The 26022-nt window shown below is 43.4% G+C and overlaps 1 protein-coding gene across 2 annotated transcripts in view; it reads left to right on the forward strand.

The window, feature by feature from the left end:
* The window catches only part of LOC124340634 (thrombospondin type-1 domain-containing protein 4-like), a 64886-nt gene that overhangs the window by 3833 nt on the left and 35031 nt on the right, over nucleotides 1–26022 (forward strand). Inside the window, exons 2-6 of one of the 2 annotated variants that reach the window (XM_046793216.1) lie at nucleotides 7962–8094; nucleotides 14845–14999; nucleotides 19064–19238; nucleotides 21870–21972; nucleotides 22842–22975. In XM_046793216.1, the coding sequence (XP_046649172.1) occupies nucleotides 7962–8094; nucleotides 14845–14999; nucleotides 19064–19238; nucleotides 21870–21972; nucleotides 22842–22975 (700 nt within the window). Of the gene's footprint in view, nucleotides 1–7961; nucleotides 8095–14844; nucleotides 15000–19063; nucleotides 19239–20858; nucleotides 21035–21869; nucleotides 21973–22841; nucleotides 22976–26022 lie in introns of those variants that run through there. The other variant, XM_046793218.1, reaches the window with a different exon arrangement.

The raw sequence follows: 26022 nt of genomic DNA on the forward strand, positions 1-26022 counted from the left end.
CGCAGTTTCACGTGACGATGTGGGGTGCGGACAATTCATCCGAAATGTGCTCGTGATGGGCCAAAAATGAAACGAAGTCTGATTGCGCTCGCCGTTTAATGCTCTGGTCACACTTAATTCACGCCCAGTTACCCCCTCTGTCAAATGTTTGAATTGATTGCTGCCATTCTTCTATTTTTATTTTATACAAGAGCCTGCTGGTCATTTGAATAATGTCAAATCAAAGGTCAAGGATGTTAACACGGCCAAATCTTCTTAATGGATATGGCTAATGCTCTCTAGGGGTCGACGCAAGTCGTGATCCGCACTTTTGGCCATTTCGAAATTTTTTTTATGATTTTGTTTTTTCAGAGTGAATGTTTGTGCTGTGTACACACAATATATTGCCGAGAAAACGAGTTGGTAGAAATACGTATATTCTCCAGTGTTCTCTCTCTCCACGCTGGGCTGCGCCTTGTTGCGTGTGCCGCCGATGCGGCCAAGCGCTTCCCTCCCGTTCGTTTGGGTGGGCGGAAAGTCAGAGAAGTGGGGGGGTTGTGGGTGTATGTGTGCGCTCATTGTCGTCAAGGGTGGCTGCCCTTACACTCCATTCTTTTCTCTCTCTCTCTCTCTCCGACACAATATACATATAGACACACAGAACACACGGTGTCCGATTTACAGTGCATGTCCAAAGTCTGTTGCGCCTTTTATTTCCCCCCCCCCTTCTCCGTATACAGAAGAAGCCAAGCTAAAATGCGGGAGCGCTTATACAAGAGTTTTATTTTTTTCTACCAGGCCAGCAGTTCTTATGATGCCCATAATCCCAAGAAAGAAAAAAATAATAATTGGGAATTGGTAAAGTTTCTCATTTGGTGTCTATATTTATAACTGTGAAACAAACAAGAAACACGTGCAGGACATTGAAACACTGTATATACTCCAGTTTTAGGCTGTGTGATGCTGAATGAGCCATGTCTGATGGTGCGAAAGTTCCAGCGAAAGTCGTGATTCCCCCACCTATCTCTCGCAACGGTAACTATCGAAACACGCAGCGGGTGTAGATATGTACCGAAATTACGTGTTGGCCCCGACAGCTATGGCCAAACGCGTTGGGCCCTTAATATTCTTCCAAAACTGGGCCCGTCAAGCGAAACAAGCAAATCACCTGCTGGCTAGGTAGCTAGCTAGATGGCTGGCTGGCTGGCCACTTTTTCGATGTGTGTTATCTATAGTCTATAGTAGAAAGTAGTCGTATTAGAATCGCATACCGGAGCGAGGGGGGCTCAAGCTCCCGCGATGCGTGGCAACTCGCATCCAGCCCAGTCAAGTCCAGCCAGCAGACTCTATACTAATCTGAGAATCTGTTTTTTTCTTTCTTTTCCCCCCACTAGCTCCTTATTCGTGCGTTACCGCACACTGTTTTATGGGTTTTGCTAATGTTTTCCTTTAGGGCCACAACAGTCGCATCCTGGAACGTGAATCGGCCATTCTTTCCCCAATACTAACCCACTTTGAGGCACCCATTCATTGTCCCATTGAAGATGGTGGTGCTGCTTATTGTATAATGAGGAGGAGGAAATCAAAAAATAGACAACACGTATTCGTGTTGTAGCTGGTCGAGTGAGCGTAGATTCTCTCTGCCGGATTTGGCCGTGCTCACCAAAATCCCTCGTTTCTCTCTTGAAATTTCTTTCCTCACTGCTAGTCTTTTTTTTTCATTTCGGTTGCCGTTCCTATCGATGTGAAATTCTATACAGGCAGTTTATTATATGTATGCGCTCCTTATTTTAGTTTTTGTTTTGTCGATCCTTGTGGCATTTGCGAGTCTAATTCGCTCTCGTGTGTAACGCGATCCCCCTATGTGTATATATGGTGTATATACGCCACCACTTTTTGGGTGGTATGTTTAGTGTGCAACCGGGCATGCAGAGCACATATATATCCTATCCACCAGAAGCTAAGACTCTATGGGGGGAAGGCCAAAGAGAGAAGCAGCTCTCACATGGAGAAAGATAGACGCAGCATTTTAATATGGGAGGCCCTGAAATGTGTGTGTATACACAGTCGGGACCCGAGCCGATATTTATGCTGCTGCAGCCCCGCGACCCGAATGGAATCGGAATCACTGCTCTATGCTAACGAAAATGGATACAGCACACATCAGTTTGATAGAAAAGACGGAAGGGGGTATATAAGGGGATATATATAAGGGAGGCCAAGAGTTACAGAGAGAAATAAAATAACCGACATTTATAGGAAGAAGAAAAAAAGGGTAAAAAAAAAAGCAAAGGGAGACGCACGTATATATAAATTGAGGAGAAGGAGGAAAAGAGCGATGAGCCGGAAATGTCGGTCATTCTTGTTATTTTTATTCGGTTTTGATTCTTCGTCTTCTTCTTCTCGATCTTGTGTGTTGTTGTTGCTGCCTGGCTGTCGTCCGCATGTTTGTACGGTATCGGACACGGTCGTGTTGATGGCCTTCTTCTCTTTCTTGATGTGTTTTTTTTTTTTTTTTTTTTTTTCTCTCTCTCGTGGGGTTTATATTATTGCCGGTCCGCGTGAGTCGGGAATAATGCTGACGGCCTGATTCGGTCTCTCAGGATAATACCAGACGGTTGAAGGTCACCTCATCTCGCTCTTGGCCGTCTTGGCTCGAGTTTGAATCGAATCAGAGTCCAGCCATCGATGCTAAGCGAAATGGCTCTGTCACGTTAGACGACTGTGTGCAATAGAGACCCGCGCGGCCCATGAATAAAGCAAGATCCTGCCCAGCCCAGCCCAGCCCTGTCCAGCAGTTTGAAACGATATAAAAAAAGACGGGAGAGAGAGAGAGAGTATATAGCTTTAAAAAGTTCAATGGGATTCCAACGAGTTCTCGTAAAAAATCAAATAGACAACTTGATTCGATCTTTCCTTTCGCCCAACGTTTGAAAAAAATCATTCCACTTTCTGATATTTATCTCCAAGACAAATTGAAGCTACAGCTACATGGGCGAGCCATCGAGATAGATGCAGCCGGCCGGACGGAATTGGTTTGCATGCCAAATGCAGCATCAGTTTGATTTGTTTGTCTGCCAAACGAAATTAAATTCTGTTGGATAGGCGATAGCGATTTGTCCGAAAAAATGCCAATATCGCGGATGGATGTGGGCTGGTTTGACGATAAATAACGGGACGATGTACTCGGCCTGACGTGCGGTCATTTGTTGTCTCTCGTCATAAAACATTTGGGTATCAATTGTCGAACTACAAATGAGGCGCATCTAAAAAGAAAGAAACAACGGGCAAAAGTCACGTTGATCTATAAGCGCATTTCGTCGGGACGATAGTCGATCTCTTGTGAGGTCGTCGATGTAAAAATAAAATGGTCGAGACCCCATAGAATATATAGGCAGATTAGAGGGATAAGAGCCATGCCACAATCGTCAACGTAATGACTCGGTGTCAAAAGAAAAGCAATAGCTTAGTATATAAATACACATTTTACTAACTCTTTTTAGTCCCTTTAAAGAGTCCCTTTACAATTTTCTAACGTGAAAACATTCCAACGTTCCAGCCCCGCGTCTATTTCCCGCCCTCTTTTCTCTCATAATTGATACCGAATAAGGTGACTTGATTTTTATGGGCCAGCCACACACACACACACACTTGAAGCGCGTTAGCTCCTTTTCATTTCGTACCCTAAAATCGTCCCAGCTCCCCTTCATATTATATGGCCCAGTGACTCCTATCTCATTCCGACTGTCATTTGCTGAATGCTATACCCCGGGTATATACACGCGCCCTCCTCCTCTATTCAATCGTGAGCAGCAGAGAGAGAAAATCTTTGACAGTCACGAGGGAGGATCGTAAATCGTCTCGAATCTCCTTGGCCGTCAAGGCGAAGTTTGCGCAGCAGCCGGTCATTCGGTAGGTAATTTCCCCAGTCTAAAGGGAGTGAGATAAAGAGGCAGATTGAAAGCGACTGCTGGACAGGAAGAAAAAAAAAAGAAACCGGTTCTTTTTTAAGTTTAGGAGAGAGGCTGTTGATTTGACGACAGAACGGAGAGAAACGACACGCGCCGTAAATAATCGGCTGCCGCTCATCCGCGTCCGCCCAGGCAACTTGTGTTACGGACCGTCTGCAGTCCAGCACCGCTCTCAGCCGTGTAACTCGAAATCGATAAAACGCAAATAACAGACACAACAGAAAAGGAAGGAGGTATAGGAATCCGATGAAACGAAATAAAATTGAAATCGCCGTTATCAGCATCGATTTCGTCGTCGACCGCAGGTTTTAAAAATTGTTGTGTGTGGTGTTCCATATCCCCCCCCCCTCTGGCTTTCTCTTGTATTATAAGCTTCTCACTCGAGTCGTTTCACCCAAAATGTTTGTCCGTCTCTGATGCCGACTTGTGTGTGTGTGTCTGTCAGACTTTGTTTCCTCTAATCGAATGGATGGGCCGGAAAAGCTATATCGCTTCCATCAATGAGGTCAAAATCAACAGACGAAAGTTGTCGGACCGGGAAATTTCGTGCCATTTTTCCCCGGGTGGGATATCTGAAAAAGAAAAACACGTCCGGAAAAATATGTAGAGGCCCCATAAATCCATTGAGCAGGAGCTTCATCAAATGTTTTTACTTTTTTCTAAAAGAGATACGTGATACTTAATCAGGATCTCGATGGTTCGGAACGGCCTGATCATCACGTTTTTTTATTTTTCCGGGAGGCGGGTTTGTTTATATTTGGAGCGAAACGCACGCGCCAGCGCTTTCCATCATTCACTCACGTCTCTTCTTCTTTTTCTTCTTCTTTTCGAAATCCCAAATAAACCCGACAGTATATTTCCTAGTCGACTTCATCTGCTGCTGTATACATTCTGGATTCATTTTTTTGTTTTCTTCTTCTTCTTCTAGTTTTCTTGTTGTTGAAACATTTGACTTTAACCAATAACTTATCATTTTCTTTTTAATGACGCGCGCGCCTCCTGACCCAAATCCCCTTTTTTTCCACTGCGGGAGCGAAATGAAGTCGGAAGTACTGAGCTCGTCTGTGAGTCTCAGCTCTCAGATGCTGCTCCCCCCGACACCTCATTGATAGCTGCTGGGTTCCCCGCACATATATAGAAATTTACTCGCCAACACGTCCATCGCGCACGGAATTTATAGAGAGAAAGAGGAAAAAAGGAGCGAGAGAATAATAATTCTAATAAATTATGCGGACACGAAATAAATAGCGGCGCAGACGTCGTCTTGGTCTCGGCTTAAAGGAGAAATCACGCTAGCGACGACGAGTTGAATATGATTCCAAATTTAGAACTGCGCTGCTGCCCACGTCTAAGGTCTGCTGTGAAGTGAATGGCGGCCGCTTGCGGTAAGTCGACGGCGTACTCGTTTTGTCGTTTCACGCACATCGTCACCGTTTTCCCGAGTCGCTTTTCTCCCGTCAACTTGGATGGACGTCCGAGTGAACGCGCTGCCCGCTGCCACCGCCGCTCGTATAAATAACTCTTGATTATGCTCCCGCTGCGCCCTCACGCCCGCCAAAAAACGAAAATGAGCCAACCCGAGGAAGCTGCTGCTGCTGCGGGAGTATAGAAAATAAATTAGGGAAACGAACAACAACAACAATTTGAACGGGAAAGAACGACAGCAGAAGAAGAAGAATTGTTTCGAGGGTGTATTTGGTTTTCCCCTTTTTTTCTTTCTTGTTTTTGTTTTCCAGTTAGAAATACGAGGAAAGGGAAACAACAAACTCCGCCGTCTGCTGCTTTAGCAATCCTTCACGCCGGTACTTTTTTTTATTTTATTTTTCCGTGTGTAATGCGCGTCGGCGGCCGGGCACGCCTTTCGGTTACAACAAAAACAACACAAGTCTTCCGAATGTCTATTTCTCTTATTCTAGACGTCGGCCATTCGGTTTCCAACAGGTTTTTTTGTTTTTACCAATCGTCGTTGTTCTTTCAACGATGTATATCATTTGGCGTAAGTGGTGCGTTCAATGCTAAACCACTCTATTTGAATGGCTTTTTCGTTAACCGCCTGCCCCCTATACTACACGCACAAGTGGAAATGGTAGCCTCTATACCTAACCAATTTATTTGATTGGCGACTGTATACGGTCGGTACTTTTTTGTCGTTTTCGGTTATTTCTCATTTCGATGGATGGCTGATTATTTAGATTGGGTCTGGCATTATCTCAATTGTAACACAAGTTCTATTGTCTGCCGCCGCAGTTTTGGCACACGCGTAGCGCTTATTTTTACCCACCCAGGAATAATATGTTGAGCGATCGTGACAACCCTCGTTTGAATGAATTGAGGACGTACTTGACCTACTGGCGAACGAATGCGGGAAATTGGGGAGTCGGCAGGACATCACAGCACAGCGCACGTATATATACCGGCCGTTGATATTCCTCTACACGTTACGGTCTGATGGATTCATAAGCGTGTTAACCAGATAACCGGCCGAATCCTCACGCGCTTTCACGTAATTGCTTTCGCCGCCCCGTTGGCTTCAATATAATTCGCCCCCCTCGTGCGTTTGATGATATTCCGATGCGCCCCTGGATCACCGTCACTGTTGTGTCGAGTCTGGAATATTTTTTGTATATTGGGCAAGCGCTATTGTCGTGAATCTATGGGCCCACTCCACACGTACAGGGTATTTACAGTTAATTAAGTAGGGTTGAAGCAACACCCTATGTTATTTCTCACTTTCGTTACTCTTGCGCATCCCACATCCTCTTATTCGACTGTTGTTGTTGTCTGCACAAACGTCAAGGACTGTTGGATTCGATCAGTCATTTGATGACATTATCAATAGAATTCGGTTATTCTCCCTTTGGCGCAGCCTTATCCTTGTTATGCTGTACACATTGAAGAACACGGACACAAGTTCTTGGCACCAATTCAGGGTCCCCCTCGTATGTATACATAATATCCTTGTGTAATACACCCTTGGACAATCTAATAATAATCCACCCGCGTTCATCCCGTATTTTCTTTTTGAACGAAATTCTATTGATGAAAGGGACGGCCATCAGCCAAGAAAAATTCTAAAATGGGAAATATGTCGCACATACCAGACGATGTGTAAATAGTGAATGAAACATTTTTTGGCCCCTGGATCACAAATGGATGTGTCAGCTCAGGGCCTTGTAGATTAGACCGTTTTGAAACGCGAGACGGCGTTTAACATGTGACGCTGTCCGCTGTGAATGTTAGAACAGAAATGGATTTTTTCCCTTTTCGGAGAGTGTTGCGCTAGCTGGGCCGGTTTCTGGCCCTCTTTGGGTGGTGATACTATTACATGTCGACACGTCGCATTTGCCTGTTGTGTGTGTATATTTCCCGTTCAAGTCAATGCAGACAAACGCGGAATGGTGAGGAGGGGAGAATCTTCTTTTTACCCCTCCAATCCACCGAGATTGATTGCTTATACAACAACAGTTAGCTCTTTCTTCTTCTTTTTCTCGCTCTATTCATCTCTTTTTCTTCTTTGGCTGCGCTTTCTATTTGAACACCTCACACAACCTTGGGCCTCTTTTGTGAGGCTGGGCGCCTTCTTCTTCGTGGTGGATTTTTGGTTGGTCCATCAGCGTTGCTAAGGGGGCAGACACGGTCCCTGTCATTACATCACATGGCCCCCACCTCGTTATCATCGCAGACCCAATCTTTCGAATTTGTTTTGGTTTTTTTCCCCCTTTTTTTGTGGAGTTCGTTCAAAACACCACAAACCAGTTGGTCTTCTTCATCACCGATTGGAATGGGGAAATTCTTGGGGCGGCACGTGCGTGTTTTTTTTCCCGGCATCTCCAATCACCTGGAAATGTTGTGATTAACTCTTCGATCCTGAAACAAGCCTTTCAATATCCTGTCCGTTGTGTATAAACGTGTAGATCAGGGAGAAGTAACTGAACTCTTTTTCTTTCTTTTCCCGATAAGATTTGGGTTTAATTACACGTTTTGATTTTGTCTTTTGTTTGATCCTTTCAGGACTTTTTCTCGGTCGGTGAACGTCTTCTCCATTCTGATGCTGACCGCTGTGATGGTAGCCCCTACGCTGCAAGCGGACAACAACATTACCACCAACAACAACAATTCGACTGAAAGGAAATACCCCAAACAGGTAAATTCCAAAGTCTCTCGTCTAGTATGTTAAAAATGAAAAATAAAGTTCAAGGTGTGGTATCGCCATTCAAAAGAAGGAAGGGGTTGGGTAGGCGGAGGAGGAATAAGAGACGGACAGTGGGGGAGGATTGTTGGGTGTAAGAGGGGGGCTATTATATCCCTATAGACTGTCCTGTCTGTAAGTGTATCTATAACTATACTATACAGTGTCCAGCAGTGAGTCCATACATACACCGGAGGAGCATATAGTTTGGTCTATTCTCCCATGAACGACAATGACGACGGGGGCCGAGGGGTAGGAGGAAATGGCGGACAATGGAGGCGTCCGTCTGACTCTATATGAATAACCAAAAGAAACTGGATGGAATATAACCTATACGAAGTGCTGTGGTACAGCGTCTTGTTGGAATGGCGGGGTCATTCCAATAAATCAAATACTATACCCCCTTTTTTTTTATGTTTCATTCTATACTTGGACTAGAGATTCTCCAGTTTTTCCCCCTTTATGTCTTTATGTTTTGGTCTGGTTATATGTACACCGAATTGAACAGAAGGTACCCAAAGGTTTGAGGAAGTGGCGCGATGAGAAGCGCTCGGCGTTAACGTTGGTTTTTGATGTATTCACAAGTTTTGAAAAGCGTCATAACAAAAGCGCATCGCAGGTCTATAGAGATAGGCATCAAAAAGTGACCAGTTTTGGATGTACGTACACACGTAACGTTATAGACCTAGTAAGAAAAGGGGGGCTTGGTGGGAGGGGGGCAGATGTCATGTTTAAGTATAGGTTATCCACAATGTTCGTCATCTCTCCCCCGTGTGAAACTTTGTACAGGTAACAAGCACCCTGGGCCTATAGTGGAAGAAGGAGTGACCACAGACGATGATTAAATGTATATACACACATACTCGTGTACACATTCTCCCCCTTTTTTTTTTTACTTTCTTGGCCCCTTTATGATTATTATTTACGAAGGGGTGGCCCGGTTACGTTAGGTCCACTGCCGAGGGTGAGAAGAACGACGACGACCAAAAAAAAGTTGAAGATGCTAGACAAGAGATTCCGGTGTAGGGATAGTTTGACGTCATTGTGGGTGGTCTTGTGCAGCAGTTGCGCCCAGCATAGGTCCCGCCGTGAAATAACCAGCCGCGCGCGCAATAACGCCAGTTTTCAAAAGTATCGGAAAAAATAGAGGAGCCAAACGAAGTTAGAAAATATAGACAGCCTTCCCTTCCAAATAAAACAAAATTAGAGATATGAAAAAGAAGTTTTCTATATTTACGCAAGAGTTTCTCTCTAAACGGAGAGAAAAGGGTGAAAGAGGAAATGGAGAAAATAGCTATCGGGGAATTTTTTAAATGGTTGCGCGTTCTAGGTAATAGTTCAGTCATTTAACGGTGAACGGGCATATGGGACCCAGGGCATAGGTCGATGTGTGTATACATATATAAAGCCAAAGAAAATATATATAAACTATCGACTTCAAGCTTCCTGAACGAGAAATGCGTGTAGGAGTTATAGGTGGGTGTATAGCGAGAGAGAGAATAGAGTCAAATAAACTGGGGGGTTTTATTATATTTACCGTGTGGCAGCTGCAACCCGGAGAATTCACACATTCTTCTCTTTTCCGAGCAAAGATTTTTTTTTGACAAGTCAACATTCTGAATGTATGAAATTCCATCCTGGAATATAAATGGGGCTGTGTGCAGATGATCCCGACGTATTTCCGTCTGTTGTATTCGCCACTTTTTAAATTCAATTGTCGTCCGATTTCTTTTTACATTTGACTACAAGTCAATCTGCCAAATGGCAGCAGCTATACAATCCTTTCTCTTCATCTTTTTCCTACTACTATTTGAATTCGAGTTGAGAGGTGAATGAATATGTATGAGCGATGATGATGGTTCTACATGGAAGAGCAAATAGAAAAACAAAATCGATTAGAAGAAGGAGGGGCCAACTGTCAATAACAACTTCGGTTGATTGACTAGACCATTCCAAAATGGTACGGGCCTTATTCGACTCAGTTTGAATCTTTCATTTCCCGTATCTCTCTCCCTCCTTCCCATCACCCCGTTTGAAAATGTTTTAACTTATTGTGGTGATTCGAGGGCACGACAAGCGAATCGAATGTTTATTATTAACGCTGGCATCGTGCGTCAGCAGTATTTCACTTCATTCCGAGGAGGGTGTGAGGAGGAGGGGGGTTGACCCCCTTGTCGGAACGAATGGGAAAGAAAAATCAATCAATCGCCTGCCGAATCGAACAATGGAGACACACACATTGAAATTTGACTCACGCCGCCCAGCTCCGGCCGGCCAGCCATTTTCTTCCTCCGACAGGACAGAAGAGCTGGTGAGGTGATTGTCACCAGACTTCAATTAATCACATTGGTTTGAGCAGCATATACTATAACTCTGGGGGAAGGAAAATGGACACGGTGAAAAACAAGAATTCTTCTTTGACGCTTGATGATGGGATGCCCCGCGTGTGCGGCCGGCCGGCAGGAATTTTTCTTGTTTTCCCTATTCATCCGCCCGTCAGCTGGATTCATATGGATAGTGAGGAAACATGTATTTGACCTTTTTCGTATATAACCGGCCGAGATGGGGTGATGGAGCAGGGGGGGAGGGGGAGGTTTTTTTTTCGATTGTCTATTGCGTAGACAAGGTACAACAACGAGAGTCGTGTGTTATCTTGAACTACAAGCTACAATTATATAGTCGATGGCTCGTGTGTTTTTCTTGTTGCGATGGTGCGAGGTCACGAATTCTATTCCTGTTCACCTTCAGGCCCAATTCACACTGGCGCATCGTAGACATTTCCATTTTCAGACCTTCCACTCAAGTTCCTTTTTCTTATATACATCCCAGCGCTGGACGCAGGACTGGACATATTGTAGTTTATAAAAGGAGCGTGCCGGCCATAGCGATGGAAATTAAAATTTACTTGTAGCTTATTTACACCTTAGTTTTTAGATTAAGGGTTGTTATTTTAAAATGGGGGGGTTGGTTTTTTTTTTTAAATTGAATTGAAAGAGGAGACACGTGTCGACGATCCCAAAGACATGGTCATTTCCCAAATATGAACGTGACACGCACGCGCGTCCAGTCGATCGCTTTCGTGTTTAACAAGAACGCGCCACAAGTTCGAATATACTTATTTTACGTGTCGTCGATTTATTGTGTTACAGTCGGTAGCCCAACATCCTCCTACTCCCACCCATATAAGTATATAAGAGACCCCAGCACTAAATAAATTTGACTCTAATGGACGTTCAATTTCTTATGTAGCCTGCCCAGCACCTCCCTCTCCCCGCTTTTGTTTTTTAATGACTTTTGAATAGTCGCAATAACGAGGATCAAGAGAGTTAGAGAGAACCTTATTTCGAAATTGATTGGCTTTCGGTTTCCGTGTGTCTAGGGTTTTGAGTGTGTGTAGGGTTCCGCCGTTTTTTTTACGACAGAGTGGGGGCCCGCCCTTGTTACACATTAACTTATATAGCCCGCCCTATGGTGTGTGTGTGTGTATAGAGTTGAGGAGGTTCTATTTTGTTATATTTTTTATTTTTACTGCGACATTGATTGCTGGCATTCTTCTCATGTGGATTGCTTCAACGCCGGGCAACTCGTTAAGTGCTGTGCGGTTTGAAACGCGATCGACCCCCACAAACAACAACCCCATCCGCCTATGAGACCATCCAGCAGTCGCCCTCGTCGCCCTCGCTCGAGAAGCGAATTAGACATCATCGAGAGAAACTATTGAATTATACCAAATAAAAATAGAAAGACTATATATGCAGCCTAGCATTAAAAGCGCATTTTCCCGGAAATCGTTCGGTTGTTGTTTCCCATTAGTCTTGGCAGTGAGCGGGGGTGGGTGGGGATCAGGCATCCATGATGATGGCACTTTTTCTCAGTATCAACAAAGTGAACTACTAACGCGACGAGCTCGTTAAATGTCAGACAGAAAAACAAAACAGGAAACTTGCGCGCAACAACAGTCGGTATAGTAGAGATATATCATCCGGAGCAGTCGATTGAAATTAGAACTATTTCCTGCCCAACCTTGGTATATGCATCTATATAGGCGATGGACGCGGATGAGCAAGCCAATAAAACGATAGACGACGGCGGATGTCAGCAGCAACAGGTCACACGTCTACTATAGAATGGAAATTCATGCAGAATCTTGTATACTTTTTGTTATTCTTAGCTGGTTGGGGTATATAGACGTCCTTATATATTCCCATGCAACGCCGATAATACACAATAGGTCGTATAACATCGGAGAGAAGAATCACACAGTCGACAGATAAGTTATCGTCTCTCTGATTTGGCTCACACAAGGCCTAATAGAGAGAGAAAGGAGCCCAGTTATATATATTCTCAAGTTCAAGGTATTATATCCAGCGTATTATCGTCTATCTTGTCGCAGGTTATTCGGCATCACCAGCAGCGCCTCGAGTCGAAGCGATAAGCTTTTTTTTTTTCGGTTTTGTTTTGCTACACAACTCTTAATAGTTATATTGACTCTCTCTCTTCTCTTTAGTCTTATCTGCTGTCCCCTTTGTCTATCCCTTTAGCTCCCTATACAGTCCTCGGTTACGTCTTGTGTTTCTCTAGCGGAGGTCGGCACGGCACACACACGTCTAAACAGCCCAACAGGTCGCGGAAACAACGAAAGGCTTTTAGTTAAATGAATGAAGCGAGAGGGACCGAGGGTATATACATATCTGACCGCTGAATCTGCAGTCGGTGTTGTGTTGTCCGGTCAAAGAGAAAACGGAAAAAAGAGAAAATCAGGAAAATCTTTTTTTGAACTTTTTCCTTTTTTTTTTTGAAAAAGAAGAAACGACCCCGCATAATCGACCGAATCATTGACGCGAGTCAATTGTGTTTCATCAGTTGGAAGAACTTGATTATATATATATCTTCCTATGTATTGCCCACCTTGGCTCCTGCCTATATATAGCTAGTTTATATCGTTATAACTCATCGTATAAGAAGCATTCTCTCGACGGACAAAAAAAAAATGTTGATTGGAGTCGGCCGTTTTGTACCTGGCCCCCCTCTACAATCGATGAAATCTTATTCAGCAGTTGCGCAAGTCGTCATCTCTCTATTGAGCGGGCGGTTTTGAAATTCCCAACAGCCTTTCCATCACCTCCATCGAACTGCTGGGCGATTATATACGTTTTGTATTTAAGGATCAGCTCAAGTTATGAGGGACATCAACATCCCATATAGTGGCCAGAATAAAAGGGAAAAAGAATGGGGCCCCAACTTGTCGGTAGCGATTGGAAATTGAACACAGTAGCATATTATACAACCGTTTAATAACAGCTTCTTTGACAGCCCACGAGAGCTGAGCTAAAGCCCGGAGATGACTACCATCACGCATAAGAGTGTATGCTATATGGGGGAGCGAGTAGAGGGGGGGAAAGAATAGAGAGAAATATAAAGCTGAGCCGATTAAGTCTTTGGTTATATCTGAGCTTATAAATACTTGCATGCCTTTTAATGGAAGGGCTTTCACACGTGACGGTGTCTGAGGTACGATGTATAATAGTGGTAATAGTCTATATTATTCATGAGACGTCACGCTTCCCAATATGTTTGATATGACTTTGTGATATCGCCGTCGTACGGCCGGCCGGCCAGCACAACTGCCTCTTTTACCATATATATACACCGATGATGTATATGTAGGAGCAGGAGTTTTACACATATTATTTAGAGACCCCTTGTTGGCCGACACGTCCTAATGATCCGTTCCGTGGATGATTGGCGTGGAGAATAACGTTATTATTAATAATTCTATAACATATTATAAGACAAATGGGGACTCTGGTTTTTGAACTGCTCGTGTAATATTGAATCAGTTGTTTCTATTTGTTTGAATTACTCCTTCCTCTGTTCAACACCAGGCTATATAGATTAAATGACAAAAGGGCTGGATGTACCTCGCTATACAGAAATTCCCGTCTTATTCCGTCCGACAGGAAATCCGCATTTAAAAAAGGTGTTGTGTAAAAAAGGGGACGCGGTTACACGATGACGGGTGGATGGGGCGTTTTTGTTTTTTCTCTCTTGCCCCAACGTCAATTGCACGTCACATTTATAGACACGGACCGAGTTGGTGCGTTTTTATTTTATTTTATTTGAAAAAATAAAACGTAGAAAAATCCACTCGAGACTGGGGCCATCTGTTGAATGTGAATCACCCGCCATGTGCTGCCTGTGTGATGTGTAATGGGTATGAAACATTTTCTGGATCGCGCCATGTATAGAGGCCGATCATCGACGGCCCGTCTATTTTTTTATTTGAATTATTATTTCCCCCCGTCTTTCCGTGGGTACACATTTTTGTGTGGGCCAGGCTAAATACTAAACGTTTTCTAGTGCATCATAAGAGGCGTCAAGAATGTGACCTCATCATGACGCTCGATGATGAATCGAGCTTCATTCATCAAAGGGGGGATCAATCGAAAAGAACAACATTCCTTTTTACTTTTTTATTTGGCCCAGTTGTGATGGACGAGAATATAAAACGGCGCCAGATCGTCCATCTCGTCCATCACCTGAATTTTTTCAATGGAAAGCAAATAAACAATAACGAGTTCTTGCATAGCGCCTTGTAAGATCAAATGTGTGGCCCCTCGAGGAGTTTCTGTGTTATTTTTCATTTTCTTTCCAATTGCTACATCTGATATTTTAATTTGTCTGACTTGTGTATTCAATCTATAGTTGTACCGGCTCATACAAGATCGATTGCAGACCAATCGACGGACGCAGGATCAGGAAGGATCGTGGAGCGAGTGGACCTCATGGACGCCATGCTCGAGGACCTGCGGCGGCGGGGTGTCGGCCCAGATGCGCCACTGCAGCACTCTACGTGCCAGGTACAGTCCAATTTATTTTTCCCTATTGTTTTCGATTGAATTTCGCGCTACTTTCATAATTCGTCGCCAAACTTAACAGTAGCCACTGTACAAGAAAATGTCAATTTCCACCCAAATTTTTTCTGGGATAAATGGCCAGCTGTTTGCTGGTAGCGTCATGCAGTTTGAATCAAAATGATTGAAAGCCAAGGTCAATTTGAAGTGCTCTGCTGCCGCTGTGTGTCGACGTCAAACAACAAATGTGCGATGTAAACATGGGCCCGCGCTTGTCGTCCAGCTCTTTTTTTTCCCGTTTTCCCATGGCTGACTGACACGCATTTGCTTTGGCTGTCCACTGCTGCTGCTGCTGATTGCAGAGACCAGCACATACCAACACAAAATTAAACAAAAAGAAAGAAGAGAAATTGAAAAAAAGAAAAACACAGTCTGTCCGCTAATTTTTTATTCTTCGAAACAGACGCAACAGGGACACAACGTCACATAGTTCTGGCCGGGTTTTTTTTAAATAAAATGTTTCTCCACCCAAAAAGAGTTAAAAACATAAAGCTATAGGAAAGAGATCCGGCTTCTATTTTCAAAAAAAGAAATTTCTCTTTTCCTTTCTATTTTTTTTTATTCTTATATTATATTTGTTGGTATGTGTGTGTACGTTTCGGGTGGCATGGTGGGATTTCGGGTTTTTTATTTTTTTAATGCGGCTATCTTTGTGTTGCTGTCGATTTTTTTTTCTCCTGCGGCAGGAGTCGATGTGTCAGATAAAACAAAGAGACCATGTTTGGACTGTATCCTCGTCGGACCGAGATGTTCGCATCCAATTTGGTTGATTGATTTCACTATCGAGGAAGAAAATAACCCAAAAATAACCCTGGCCACAGACTATCTGGAAAACTGTCTTGTACGCCGAGTCCTGATGACCTTCCGTTTCTTAAGGCTATCAAGAGAGGCCTTATATAGATACATACGAAAGTCTATAGTATTAAAAGCGCAGTAATCGGCGCTATCTTCTGTTATTTGGCTAAAGATAACCAGGCGGAATAATCAAGCGGAAAGAAATTCTAAATCGGGGTGGTATTATCCCTAAAACTTTCACGTAATTTTGTGGGGACAAATCTCCGTGTGTCTTGTCTTCTATTCTTTGATTTCCTTTTTGTTCCATTTGATGGCCACGAAGAAGAATGGTAGGGGGGTCCAGTCCACTTGAGCACTTGAAGGGTGTCGACTCTTTTGCTGACTTCAGCACTAGACACAAGGAGCAGTTAGCATCTCTTGTAACACGGTTCATAATTTAGATTTCTCGAAGAATAAGAAAGAGAAAGAGGAGGTTGAATGAAGGGTCCGACGCGTCATCAGTTCTCTACAGTTGGGGGGAAAAGTGTTTGACCGTGTCGAGCATCTCTTGTTTGAACGCCCGTCGAGATAGAATACATGCCCAGCTCGCCCGGTTTCAAAGAAAAAACACCAATTGACTCAACAAAATGACCTTGTTTAAACGACTTGGAAAAAGAACTAATGGCCAAGTATAGAGCGCCATTTTCGAATGTTTTTTTTCTGGATCAAGTTGAACGAACCCCCCACCCGCGAGTTGTTTGTTGTTGATCACGAAATCGTCTGACGCTGCTGGCTGGACGCTGCCAGCAGCCGCGCCGTTCTGAATTGCGTCTGGCACGCACGGCCCGTCGACAACACCTCGTCCATATAGTATTCGCTTCGTCTACACTTTTAATGGTTATGAACGATGACGGAGCGAATCAAATTTTTTCTTATTTTTTTTATTATTCTTTCTCATTTAGCCTCTTTATTATTACAGCATCGTTCAACAATCGCTTTCGTGTTCCACACACTTTTGGGCCGCGCCAGAATTTCAAAAAAAGAAAGAAGAAAAAGACGGAGCCCATAATAATAAACGCGCGCCGGCCGTCTTTTATTATTATCTACACACACAAATTCCGCACGGTGCCGGCCGCGACACTTTCGTTTGTGTTCTCGTGAAACTTATTATTATTAGACGCGTGATTCATCACTTGGGCCAGAGCCCAGCCTGTTTTCGCTTTTGCTATGGGAGAGAGAAAATGTGTTTGACCGGGGCTGTGGAATTCGCGAAACTCTGAGGTGTCAAAAGAATGAGCCAACAGTGGCGAGTAAATATTCAAATAAGACATAAAAGAAGCTAAAGAATTCAAACTACGAGAGAAGAAGATGAGTCAGAGGGCTGATCCGGAATGAATCGCCGAGTAGCGTGCCGTGTCTATAGAAGAATCCCAGCAAGTTCGAGTTCCAAAACGGAGATGATGGAAGACGTCATTCCACTGCTCTGATGCGATTCGACCGTCTATAGTTCTTTATGGTATAACTCTGCGCTCATCCGTCGGACCTTATCGGGAATGATTCTTCTTTCCCCAAAAAGCCTCACGCTCAGGACCAATCACCTGGTTTGCTGACAAAACTGTGCACATTCAACCGTCGTTCTCTTATACATGGCCCACTGCCCGTTTGGTTTATTTTTTATTTTATCTCGACTGGAACGTAATATAAAGGAGAAAACCAAAAAAAAATGTTACAAAAAAGGGCCATAGGGGGGAATGAGCGGGGGGTTCTTTTTGAGACATTGGCGTGCAGATGAAGATTAGGATCGTGGCCCCGTCTGGTGAAATGTTGAAACACGAAACCTTTTTTCTCTCTCTCCTCTTTGAGTCTATGCCCATTTCTCCGTTAGAATACACGTACACATCGGTAGGTGAAAGAGGAGCTGCTCTTTTTGCCAGCCCCAGCTGATAAGAGTCGCTCGATAAAAATTTGGGAAATCCGCTCGAGTCGTCGTCGACGACGTTCTTTTGAAGCTGAACTGCACGTATAGTCCGCCATATATACACTGCACACATCGAATGTAGGCGTAACCAAATCGATGACAAATCGAAGGCCGGCATCAGCACCATAAGAGAGCAACCCCCAAAAAAATGCGACGTTGGGAAACAAAAAGTTTTTTGGGTGATGTAAAAGATCTTTTATCTCTTGGGCGGCTTAGAGAGAAAGGACATTTTTTGGGTGGGGGGCTGTTTGTCTGTCTTTCTTTCTTGTAGATTCTTTGGCTGTAGCATTGTCGCAATATAACCACCGGAGAGGACAGCACACGGGCAAAAACAACCTCTGTCGATGCGTTGTGTGCCAAATAGAATCTTACATGTTTGGGTTTTAAAAACTCAGAAGAGAAACAAGTTTCTTTTTCGCTATTGTCGTCCGAGACGTTGTCGGAGGATCTGAGAAAGTCTGTATGGTGTCCTCGGCCGCTGGTCCTTTTATTTATTCAATAGACTAACAGTGTGTCTGAGAGATGTCGTCCGATTGTCACTGCACAAGAAACGAGATCAGACCGATGAGGGAAAGTGAGGATTTTTTCTTTTCCAGTTTTCTTTTGAGTTGGGCGACAGCAGCAACAGTCCGAAAAAAGAAATTTCCGCCGCCTCCTCTTGTCTTTTTTCAACAACCCAAATGTGTACACACATTTTTGAATCTATTGAAACAGTTTGGAAGGGAAACCCGGCAGCCAGAGGCCTTGTATTATATACACGGCAACAACAATAGAGTTTAGACATTGGTGTACAAGAAAAATGTGTATGTATACAGAACTAACCAGTATATAACCACCACCGAATTTATATAGAGCCTTGTGTACCGTGTACGATGGACTGTGAATTTTTTTCCCCCCTTTTTCCCTACAGCACAGCCATAGAGTTACGTAAAAATGGGCTCCAGCTGGTCGGGTTTGTATCAAATCAACGAGTTTTCATAGGGAAAAAAAGAATGGAGGGGCGCGCGCATTGATGTTGCTCGTAAAAATGGATCGCACCGACGTGTATACACAAATCGGTTGGGCCGGGGTCCAGATTTTCCTTTTTTTTTTTACTGGGGAGGTTATTCTTTTATTTATGAACGGTCGTCAAGTACAATACGGGACGGTCTAGAGTTACACTGGGGTAAAAAAAAAAAGGACAGGTCGTAAAAATCACTGATGCCCTTATTTGATGTTGGCACCTTTATTTTATTTCTTGTTATTTTCTTTTGAACAGGCGGTCCGCAACTGGATCGCCGTTGAGGAATCGGCGCAAGGCGAGCGACAGCGGCGACGACCTCAACAACTTGAACGCGCTCGATACGGCGACGGCCATCGGCGGCAACAGCAGCAGCCGGGCAACAACGGGATGCGTCGGTCTCTACAAGCGCTATCACATGTGCAACACTCAGGTCAGTGAGCCTTTTTTTGTTTTTACTCAGACATGGTCGATCGATAGTTAAACTCTCGACATCGGCGGGATTGTGAAAGAAAATGGACGGAAAATGTTACTGCTGTTGAACTTAAATAACCCCACGCATCGTTTTGTCGTGCTGGAATCGACCAGCAATCGCGTGTTTGATGTTTTTCTGGAGGGGGGGGGGGGGGGGATTTGAGGCTGGACCCGTCCGTCCGTCTGTCTAGCTGTATATCGGTTTCCTGCCTGGGCATTGCTTTCATGTGAGACAGTCAGGTGGATATTGTCGTTGGAGGGTAGGGATTTAGCGTGACGCCGTCAAAAACAAATATTTGATTCGACCAAAAAATAAACAGGTACCCCTTAAGGTTTTATTCTGTAAAAGTCAGAAAAACAAAAAAGCCAGACTGAAAGGGAACGAGAGACACATGAGGGGGCGCAGCGAAGAGTAAGCTAATGTGACTAAAGGAATAATCGTGAAATATGAGCTGCCGTTCATTTTTGGTTTTGGTGGGATCCCCACCGGTTGCGTTGGGTGACAGGAAAATGAACAAAAATTAGAAAAATAAAATCTGAATATCAGTGAATAAAACCCCCCCAAAAATGATGAAGTCCCCTCCCATATTTCCATACTGGTCTGACAGTTTCGTGCAACGGGTGGGATATCAAATTTTCAATGTCGCCGACGACGTGCAGAGGTCTACTATTATAAAGAGGGTTTGACTTTCCCGCACTTGAATTTCAGGACAAACCAAATGAAGCCAGCCATATCTTTATAGTTATGTACTACTCGGTTATTCCATTAATGTATAGTCGCGTGGTTATATAGCTATGTGTTTTTCTTTCTTGCGGCTATTATTTTATTATGCGTTCAATCTTTGTTCAATGGTCGTTTTCTTTCACGTGCCCATCGGTCGTTTCACATGCGGGGGCAAAACGCATTCACACCCGAGTGTCGGTTTATTCACGACCCACAGAACAAATATAAACGTGTATATTATGCAATGAATTGAGTCAATGAAAGCACTCGCCCGAATAGGTTGCGTTACCCCAGACACCCAATGATTTACAAGGCCATTTTTCTTGTATTAAGGGTTTTTTTACGTAAATTTCGGCGGTTTTCACGGTAAAGTATCACGAAACGCGTTCGAATATTTTTCGTGTTCCGAAATCTTTGAAAAGTAGACGACGATGCCACATTGCCACTCTTGTGAACAATGAAGACGGTCGAGTTTACGAGACAGGGTCTGTCACGAATTCTTTCGTGCGTCCTCGTAACTTATTTTTAAAAAAGAATTTTATGGGCAGTTTCTATTTTTTTATTGTTAGTATATTCACGTCAAGTTATTGTAGCAGTTCACATACTTGAATGAAATTTTTGCTGGTCTTTAAAAAATGGTTTCTAAATTTTAAATTTTTTTTTCATCTTTTCCTTGTTATTTAAAAGTTTTTTAATTCCATCTAGATCTAGTAGATTCAGTCAGAATTTGTTATTTTGCGGCGTTAATTGTATCGATTCAGGCGATTGCATATCGATTGTTAACAAAAGTTGAGTTTGGTCGAAATTTGAAAAACATCGTCTGCTGTCTTGTAGTTTTTTCTTTTTTGGCGGTAATAGCGGCGTGCAACCTCACCACAGCAACTTTATTGTTACGATTGTTTGTGTTAAATGTCATTTTGTTTTGGCTTCAATCCATCAGAACTGAGTGCAGCAAACCTCTAACCATATAAACCATCAGTGGAAAGGGTTATAGTTTTACATTTCCAGTGACACACGATCTCACCATAGTGGTATGAAAAAACCCCCGTTTCTCATTTCAGCAATTATAGAATGTGGTCGTTTTTATTTTACTCTCTCTCTGGTTCGTCTAAGCTTCCAGACGAAATTGTTGGTAATAAGATGCTCACGGATTCGTACAATCAGTAGATTTGAGATATATGTATACCAATGAGGCTGTTGGTGCTGTCTTGTCAACCCAACCGTTCCTGTTTTGTTTTTGATCAAATGGCTTGACTTAAAAAAGGGGGTCTGTGTGTGTGTTGACAATTGAGTTTGTTCTTGTGGTCATAACTATAGGCAGTCAACGAAATTGGCTTCGGGAGTCGAGTCATGCGGGTGCGACAAAACAAACTCGCCACGTCATCACGTCATCGGCTTTGTGTGTGTGTGTGTGTGTGTGTGTGTGTACACCATGTCCATGCAGGTGACGTGTGGTAACGTCCCGCAGGACCGTCTGGTATTTCATATTTGTTGTGTGTTTGTGTTTTCCATTTCGAATGTGAAAACGCGTTGTAATGGAGGGGAGGTGGTAACGCAACTTATAAAAATAAAAAGAGAAAAAAGAGAATAACGCCCGTAATAATAAAAAACAGCATTTTTGGTTGTTGTTGTTGTTTTGCTGATCGACAGCCGGAGATTAGTCACAGACGTCGTCCTTTTTTCCATTTCTTGATGAAGCTGCTGACTGTGATGGAATTTAAATGTTTCCATCAAAATGCAAACTGAAATAATAGCGTAAAGCGATGACAGTTTGGTTGGCAACTGACAGCTGCTATGTAGCCGAAAAGAAATGTCTCAACTCTCTGATTTCTAACTCTTTTTTTCCTTTCTGTTTCATCTTTTCAGGAATGTCCAGCTGGATCTCCCGATTTTCGTCAAGCTCAATGCGAATCCTACAACGGCAAGCAGTTCATGGGACGCTATTACTTATGGGAAGCCTACTGGGATGGTACGTATAAGACTATTACTGCAGTTATTTTGCGTACATGTCGTCGCCTTCCTTATTTACGTAACATTGCACCAGTTCCAAGCGATGACTTGGATTGATGGTCCCTTAATGGCGATGAATAACGAATGCAACAATCTCGTTTGGTGGCTCGATTCGTATTATGGGCGGGTTGTTAGAGCCAAAACAAGTAATTAAAAGCCGTTGATGAAGTCTTCCGTTTTTGCCAACAACATTCACTGACAGGTTCTCTATATCGCATTGGAGATACACCCAGGGCCACTGCTGCTGCCCGCGGCCGGTCACGGATCTTTCTCATCTATCTTTTGTTTTTTCTGCGGTGTTTCTTTTACCTCCTTTCGCCATCTCAGCATCGCAACGATGTGATGAAAGCCGAGTCGTTTTATTCGCTACACGTACTACTTGCACTCAGACATAACAAACCCCCTAAAAAAAACAATCAGGAAAGAAATTGAATTACTGGCTTTGTTTTTTTTTTGAAATTTTCACGCTCAAGTCACGTTTGACTGGTCGAGCCATCTAACGGCTGTTCCAAGTATTGAATGGCCACTTCGTGATCGACGCGCCCATTTCATAATTCTCGACCCCTCATCCACATTCTTGTTCCAGTTTTCTCATTTTTTATTGTAATTCTTTCGGGTTCTTCTAAATTGATAGAAAAGGCCGTACAAGATCCGAGCTATTTCAATGGCCTTTTCATTCAATCCGACAGTTAGCCCGCCATTAAAAAAACCCGCAGCCCATTGAACCCAGTCGACTTTTTAGGTCGGCTGTTCCATGAATTGAATATCTGTAATCTATTTGTATCTCTCAAACAAAGTGTCCACTAAAATTTGATTTCAAATATCTAGGTGAGAATCCCTGCGAGCTGAACTGCCGGGCGTTGACTTTCCGCTTCTATGCCCTGCTCAACAAAACGGTCATTGACGGGACCCTGTGCCGTCCTAATGACCCTACCCGAGTCTGCGTCGCTGGAACGTGCAAGGTAGGAAAGCCTATGGATTCATTTACTCCCTTTTTCTTCTTTTTCTACACAAACCCAACTGCGCACTTTCAACCGAATCGAGCATATTTACCGTACATACTTTAATATAGTCATCAATGACTCACCGGACTGTGCCATAGCGGCGGCATCGGTCCAAGTCGCCTCGAATTTGTTTTTTTTTTGCGTTACCGGAGTCGAGTTTGTCTGTATATACAAACACAAACGATGACGAAGGAAACGTTATAATCCGTTTTCTTTAGTGGCGCAATGCTGCAGCTTTTAGCGATCCAAATATTGACATAAAATGCGACCTCCTGTATACCAATGTACGGAGACCCATATAACTCGTCATCGCGCCACAATATTTGCTATGTATATCCCCTACATACGGATTGCAGCCGACTGAGCATCCGCACTAGAGAAATATCTGGCCAATGTCGAAATGGCTGCTGTGTGTTGTTGTATAGTTTGTTATCATCCAACTCTTTTTTATGGCGGAAAATATAGAAATCCAGGTCACTGGTTCATTGAAATGGGCCGGCGGTGTGAGCCTGGCCGTATACAGCATCTCGCTGTATATTTTCAGTGCGTCTTGTACACTCTATATAGGCTGTGTGCTTGGTATACAGATACAGATATTTCGAGTATTTGTATGTGAAAGAATATACCCCCGCATATACTAAAGCCATAAAAGAAACGAGAGAGAGAGAGATTGGAGAAATTCCGTCCAATCTGCTTTTTTTGAATGGGCGCCAAAAGAAAAAAGAGCCAGCCTTATACCGCTCACAATGTTTGTTATGGCAGATGTCCTGGCCCAGTCCGTAAAAGTTTAAAAAGCTCAAGAAAAAAATAAAATAAAAAGGAAGATACAAATAAAATCAAATAAAAAAAGGGGTTAATCACTCGCTATTGGACATAAATGCAGGCGAATGTCAACCCCCTCTCTCTAGTTGGATCGTAAAAACAGTAAAGACTTTCTCTCTCTCTTTCACTGGCGGAGAAAAGTATTTTGTCTATAAATAGATGGCGAAAATGGCGTAGGGTGAACAACACTCGGTCCCCGTGTAATTGAAACGGCAGAGTATAGCCTGTTGGATTGAACAATATATGGAGTGGTGGGGGGGAGGTCTAAAAGAGATGAGCGCAGGAGGGAGCGAAAGTCAGTCTAATCTCAACTGGGCACAGACTTTTATATATGTACACGCGATCTTATTTGTGGGGTATGCGACCCTCAGCAGTTTAACAAAAAAAAAAAAAAAAGACAGGAGCAGCTGTCTATTGGCTTGAGAGTGTTGAAACGCCCCACGCATTCTGCACTTCTTCTTTTTTGACCCTCGCTCTACATAAATACTAATGTAACTCGCATTGTTAGCTTTTGGGAAAAAGCTCACGTCAGAATTCATCGAGTATAGCCCTCCAGTTTACCTAGAGACCTATATATTTGTCCATGCGCGGCCTCCTTTTCTTTTTTGTATTTTCTTGTATGCCTGGTAAATTGGGCGTGATCTGATCTTTCCAGGGTGGTGGAGGGTCAGAGGTGGGAGACCGCCAGACACAAACGGGGCATCCTCATTTCAATGATCAGCCAGCGCGTCCCCTCTCGCTTCGTCTCTTTTGATTTCACACGATCTTATTGTGTAATTCGGACGGACGGACAGATTTTTTTGATTCCCCCTCACTTTTCTCTTGACTTATTATATTCTATCCGGACTATAGAATGAATGCTTTGTTAGTCTTTTTTAGACTAACCGAAGACAACTGGGGCGAGGGTTATCGCTGCAGAGGGGTCTCTCTCATATCTGGAGCCACACCTTTTATAGAGCACGCCGGAATCGGGATGGAAATTAATTGGATATCAATTTTTTTTTTTTTTGGGGGGGGGGGGGGGGAAACAACCCATAAAAAAAAGCGGGACAATGCCAGATTTGGTATCGCTTACGATTTCACCTCTAATAAGGGATAATGCGTGAATGCGGCACGCGGGGAAACGCAATTTAATTTGTCCATTCAATAGAATAGCTCGAGCCAAGAGGCAGCAGCGACTCTTGTGAAACGGTTCAAAGGGAGACAGAGAGATAATAAAGTCGAAACTATTCTTGGCAAGTTGCTATTTTTCTTTTTCTCTTTGGTGGGTCGAGAATGAAGAAACCCAAATTGTGCGGATCGCAAATCCTCGACGCGGTCGAAACGAGACAGCTGCGCTATTTAGCGCCGTCTCATGGTATGTGGGCAAATGTTATCTCGTTTTATTCTATTTCATTTTCTCTTTTCCTTCTGGATCCTTTTTTTTTTTTTTTTAACATTTTTGAATTCCTGGTCGTCGTCGTCCGTGGTCGATCTGGCAGTAAGGACACACGGATTTGGCCGCCCATCGAGTTATTATGGAGCAGTCATTTCGCGGAGGCTGGCCACCGCGGCAATAATAATAAACAAGATTATGGCACGAGAAGGAGGGTCTGCACTCTTTGTGTGTGGCTCCTGTCCCATTCATTTCGGGATTTTTTTCTTTTTTTTTTCTTTGTAGCTGTGACAAAAGAGATCATAACGTCCTAGCGTGACATTTCACCGACTGTCTGACGCCACTTAAACTCGGATTTTTTTTTTGGCGGAGCGCTATATAGTCAGTTCGCCGGATGCCCGCTAGATTGTGCGACCATCAAAGGCCATAAAAATCCAAAAATGCCAGTCGTTTTCGTTTTGAAGGATCGTGTGCGCTGCGCTATTTCCGTCTTTGTCGGGTCTCATTTTCACATTGGAGAGATAATTACGCGCATTCAAAACCTTTATTTCTTGACGTGACTTAATGTCTAAACAAACTTTTGTGCAACAACAACATTTAGATTTAACCTTCCGCTTTCTAAATTGCTCAAAGCAATCAACCGAGATCACGAACGTAATTTTCCCCAAACGAAAATTGGTCCTCGTAGTAATTGATTGCTTCATCTATGGGGGGAGCTCTCATTCAATCAGGAATAAATCATCGGGTCGAAAGAAATTTAACCCCAAAACTTTTTTATTCCATCGAGTCGAATGATGAACCTCTTTTT

The sequence above is a fragment of the Daphnia pulicaria genome, chromosome 5 (assembly GCF_021234035.1).
Source record: "Daphnia pulicaria isolate SC F1-1A chromosome 5, SC_F0-13Bv2, whole genome shotgun sequence".
Taxonomy (NCBI): domain Eukaryota; kingdom Metazoa; phylum Arthropoda; class Branchiopoda; order Diplostraca; family Daphniidae; genus Daphnia; species Daphnia pulicaria.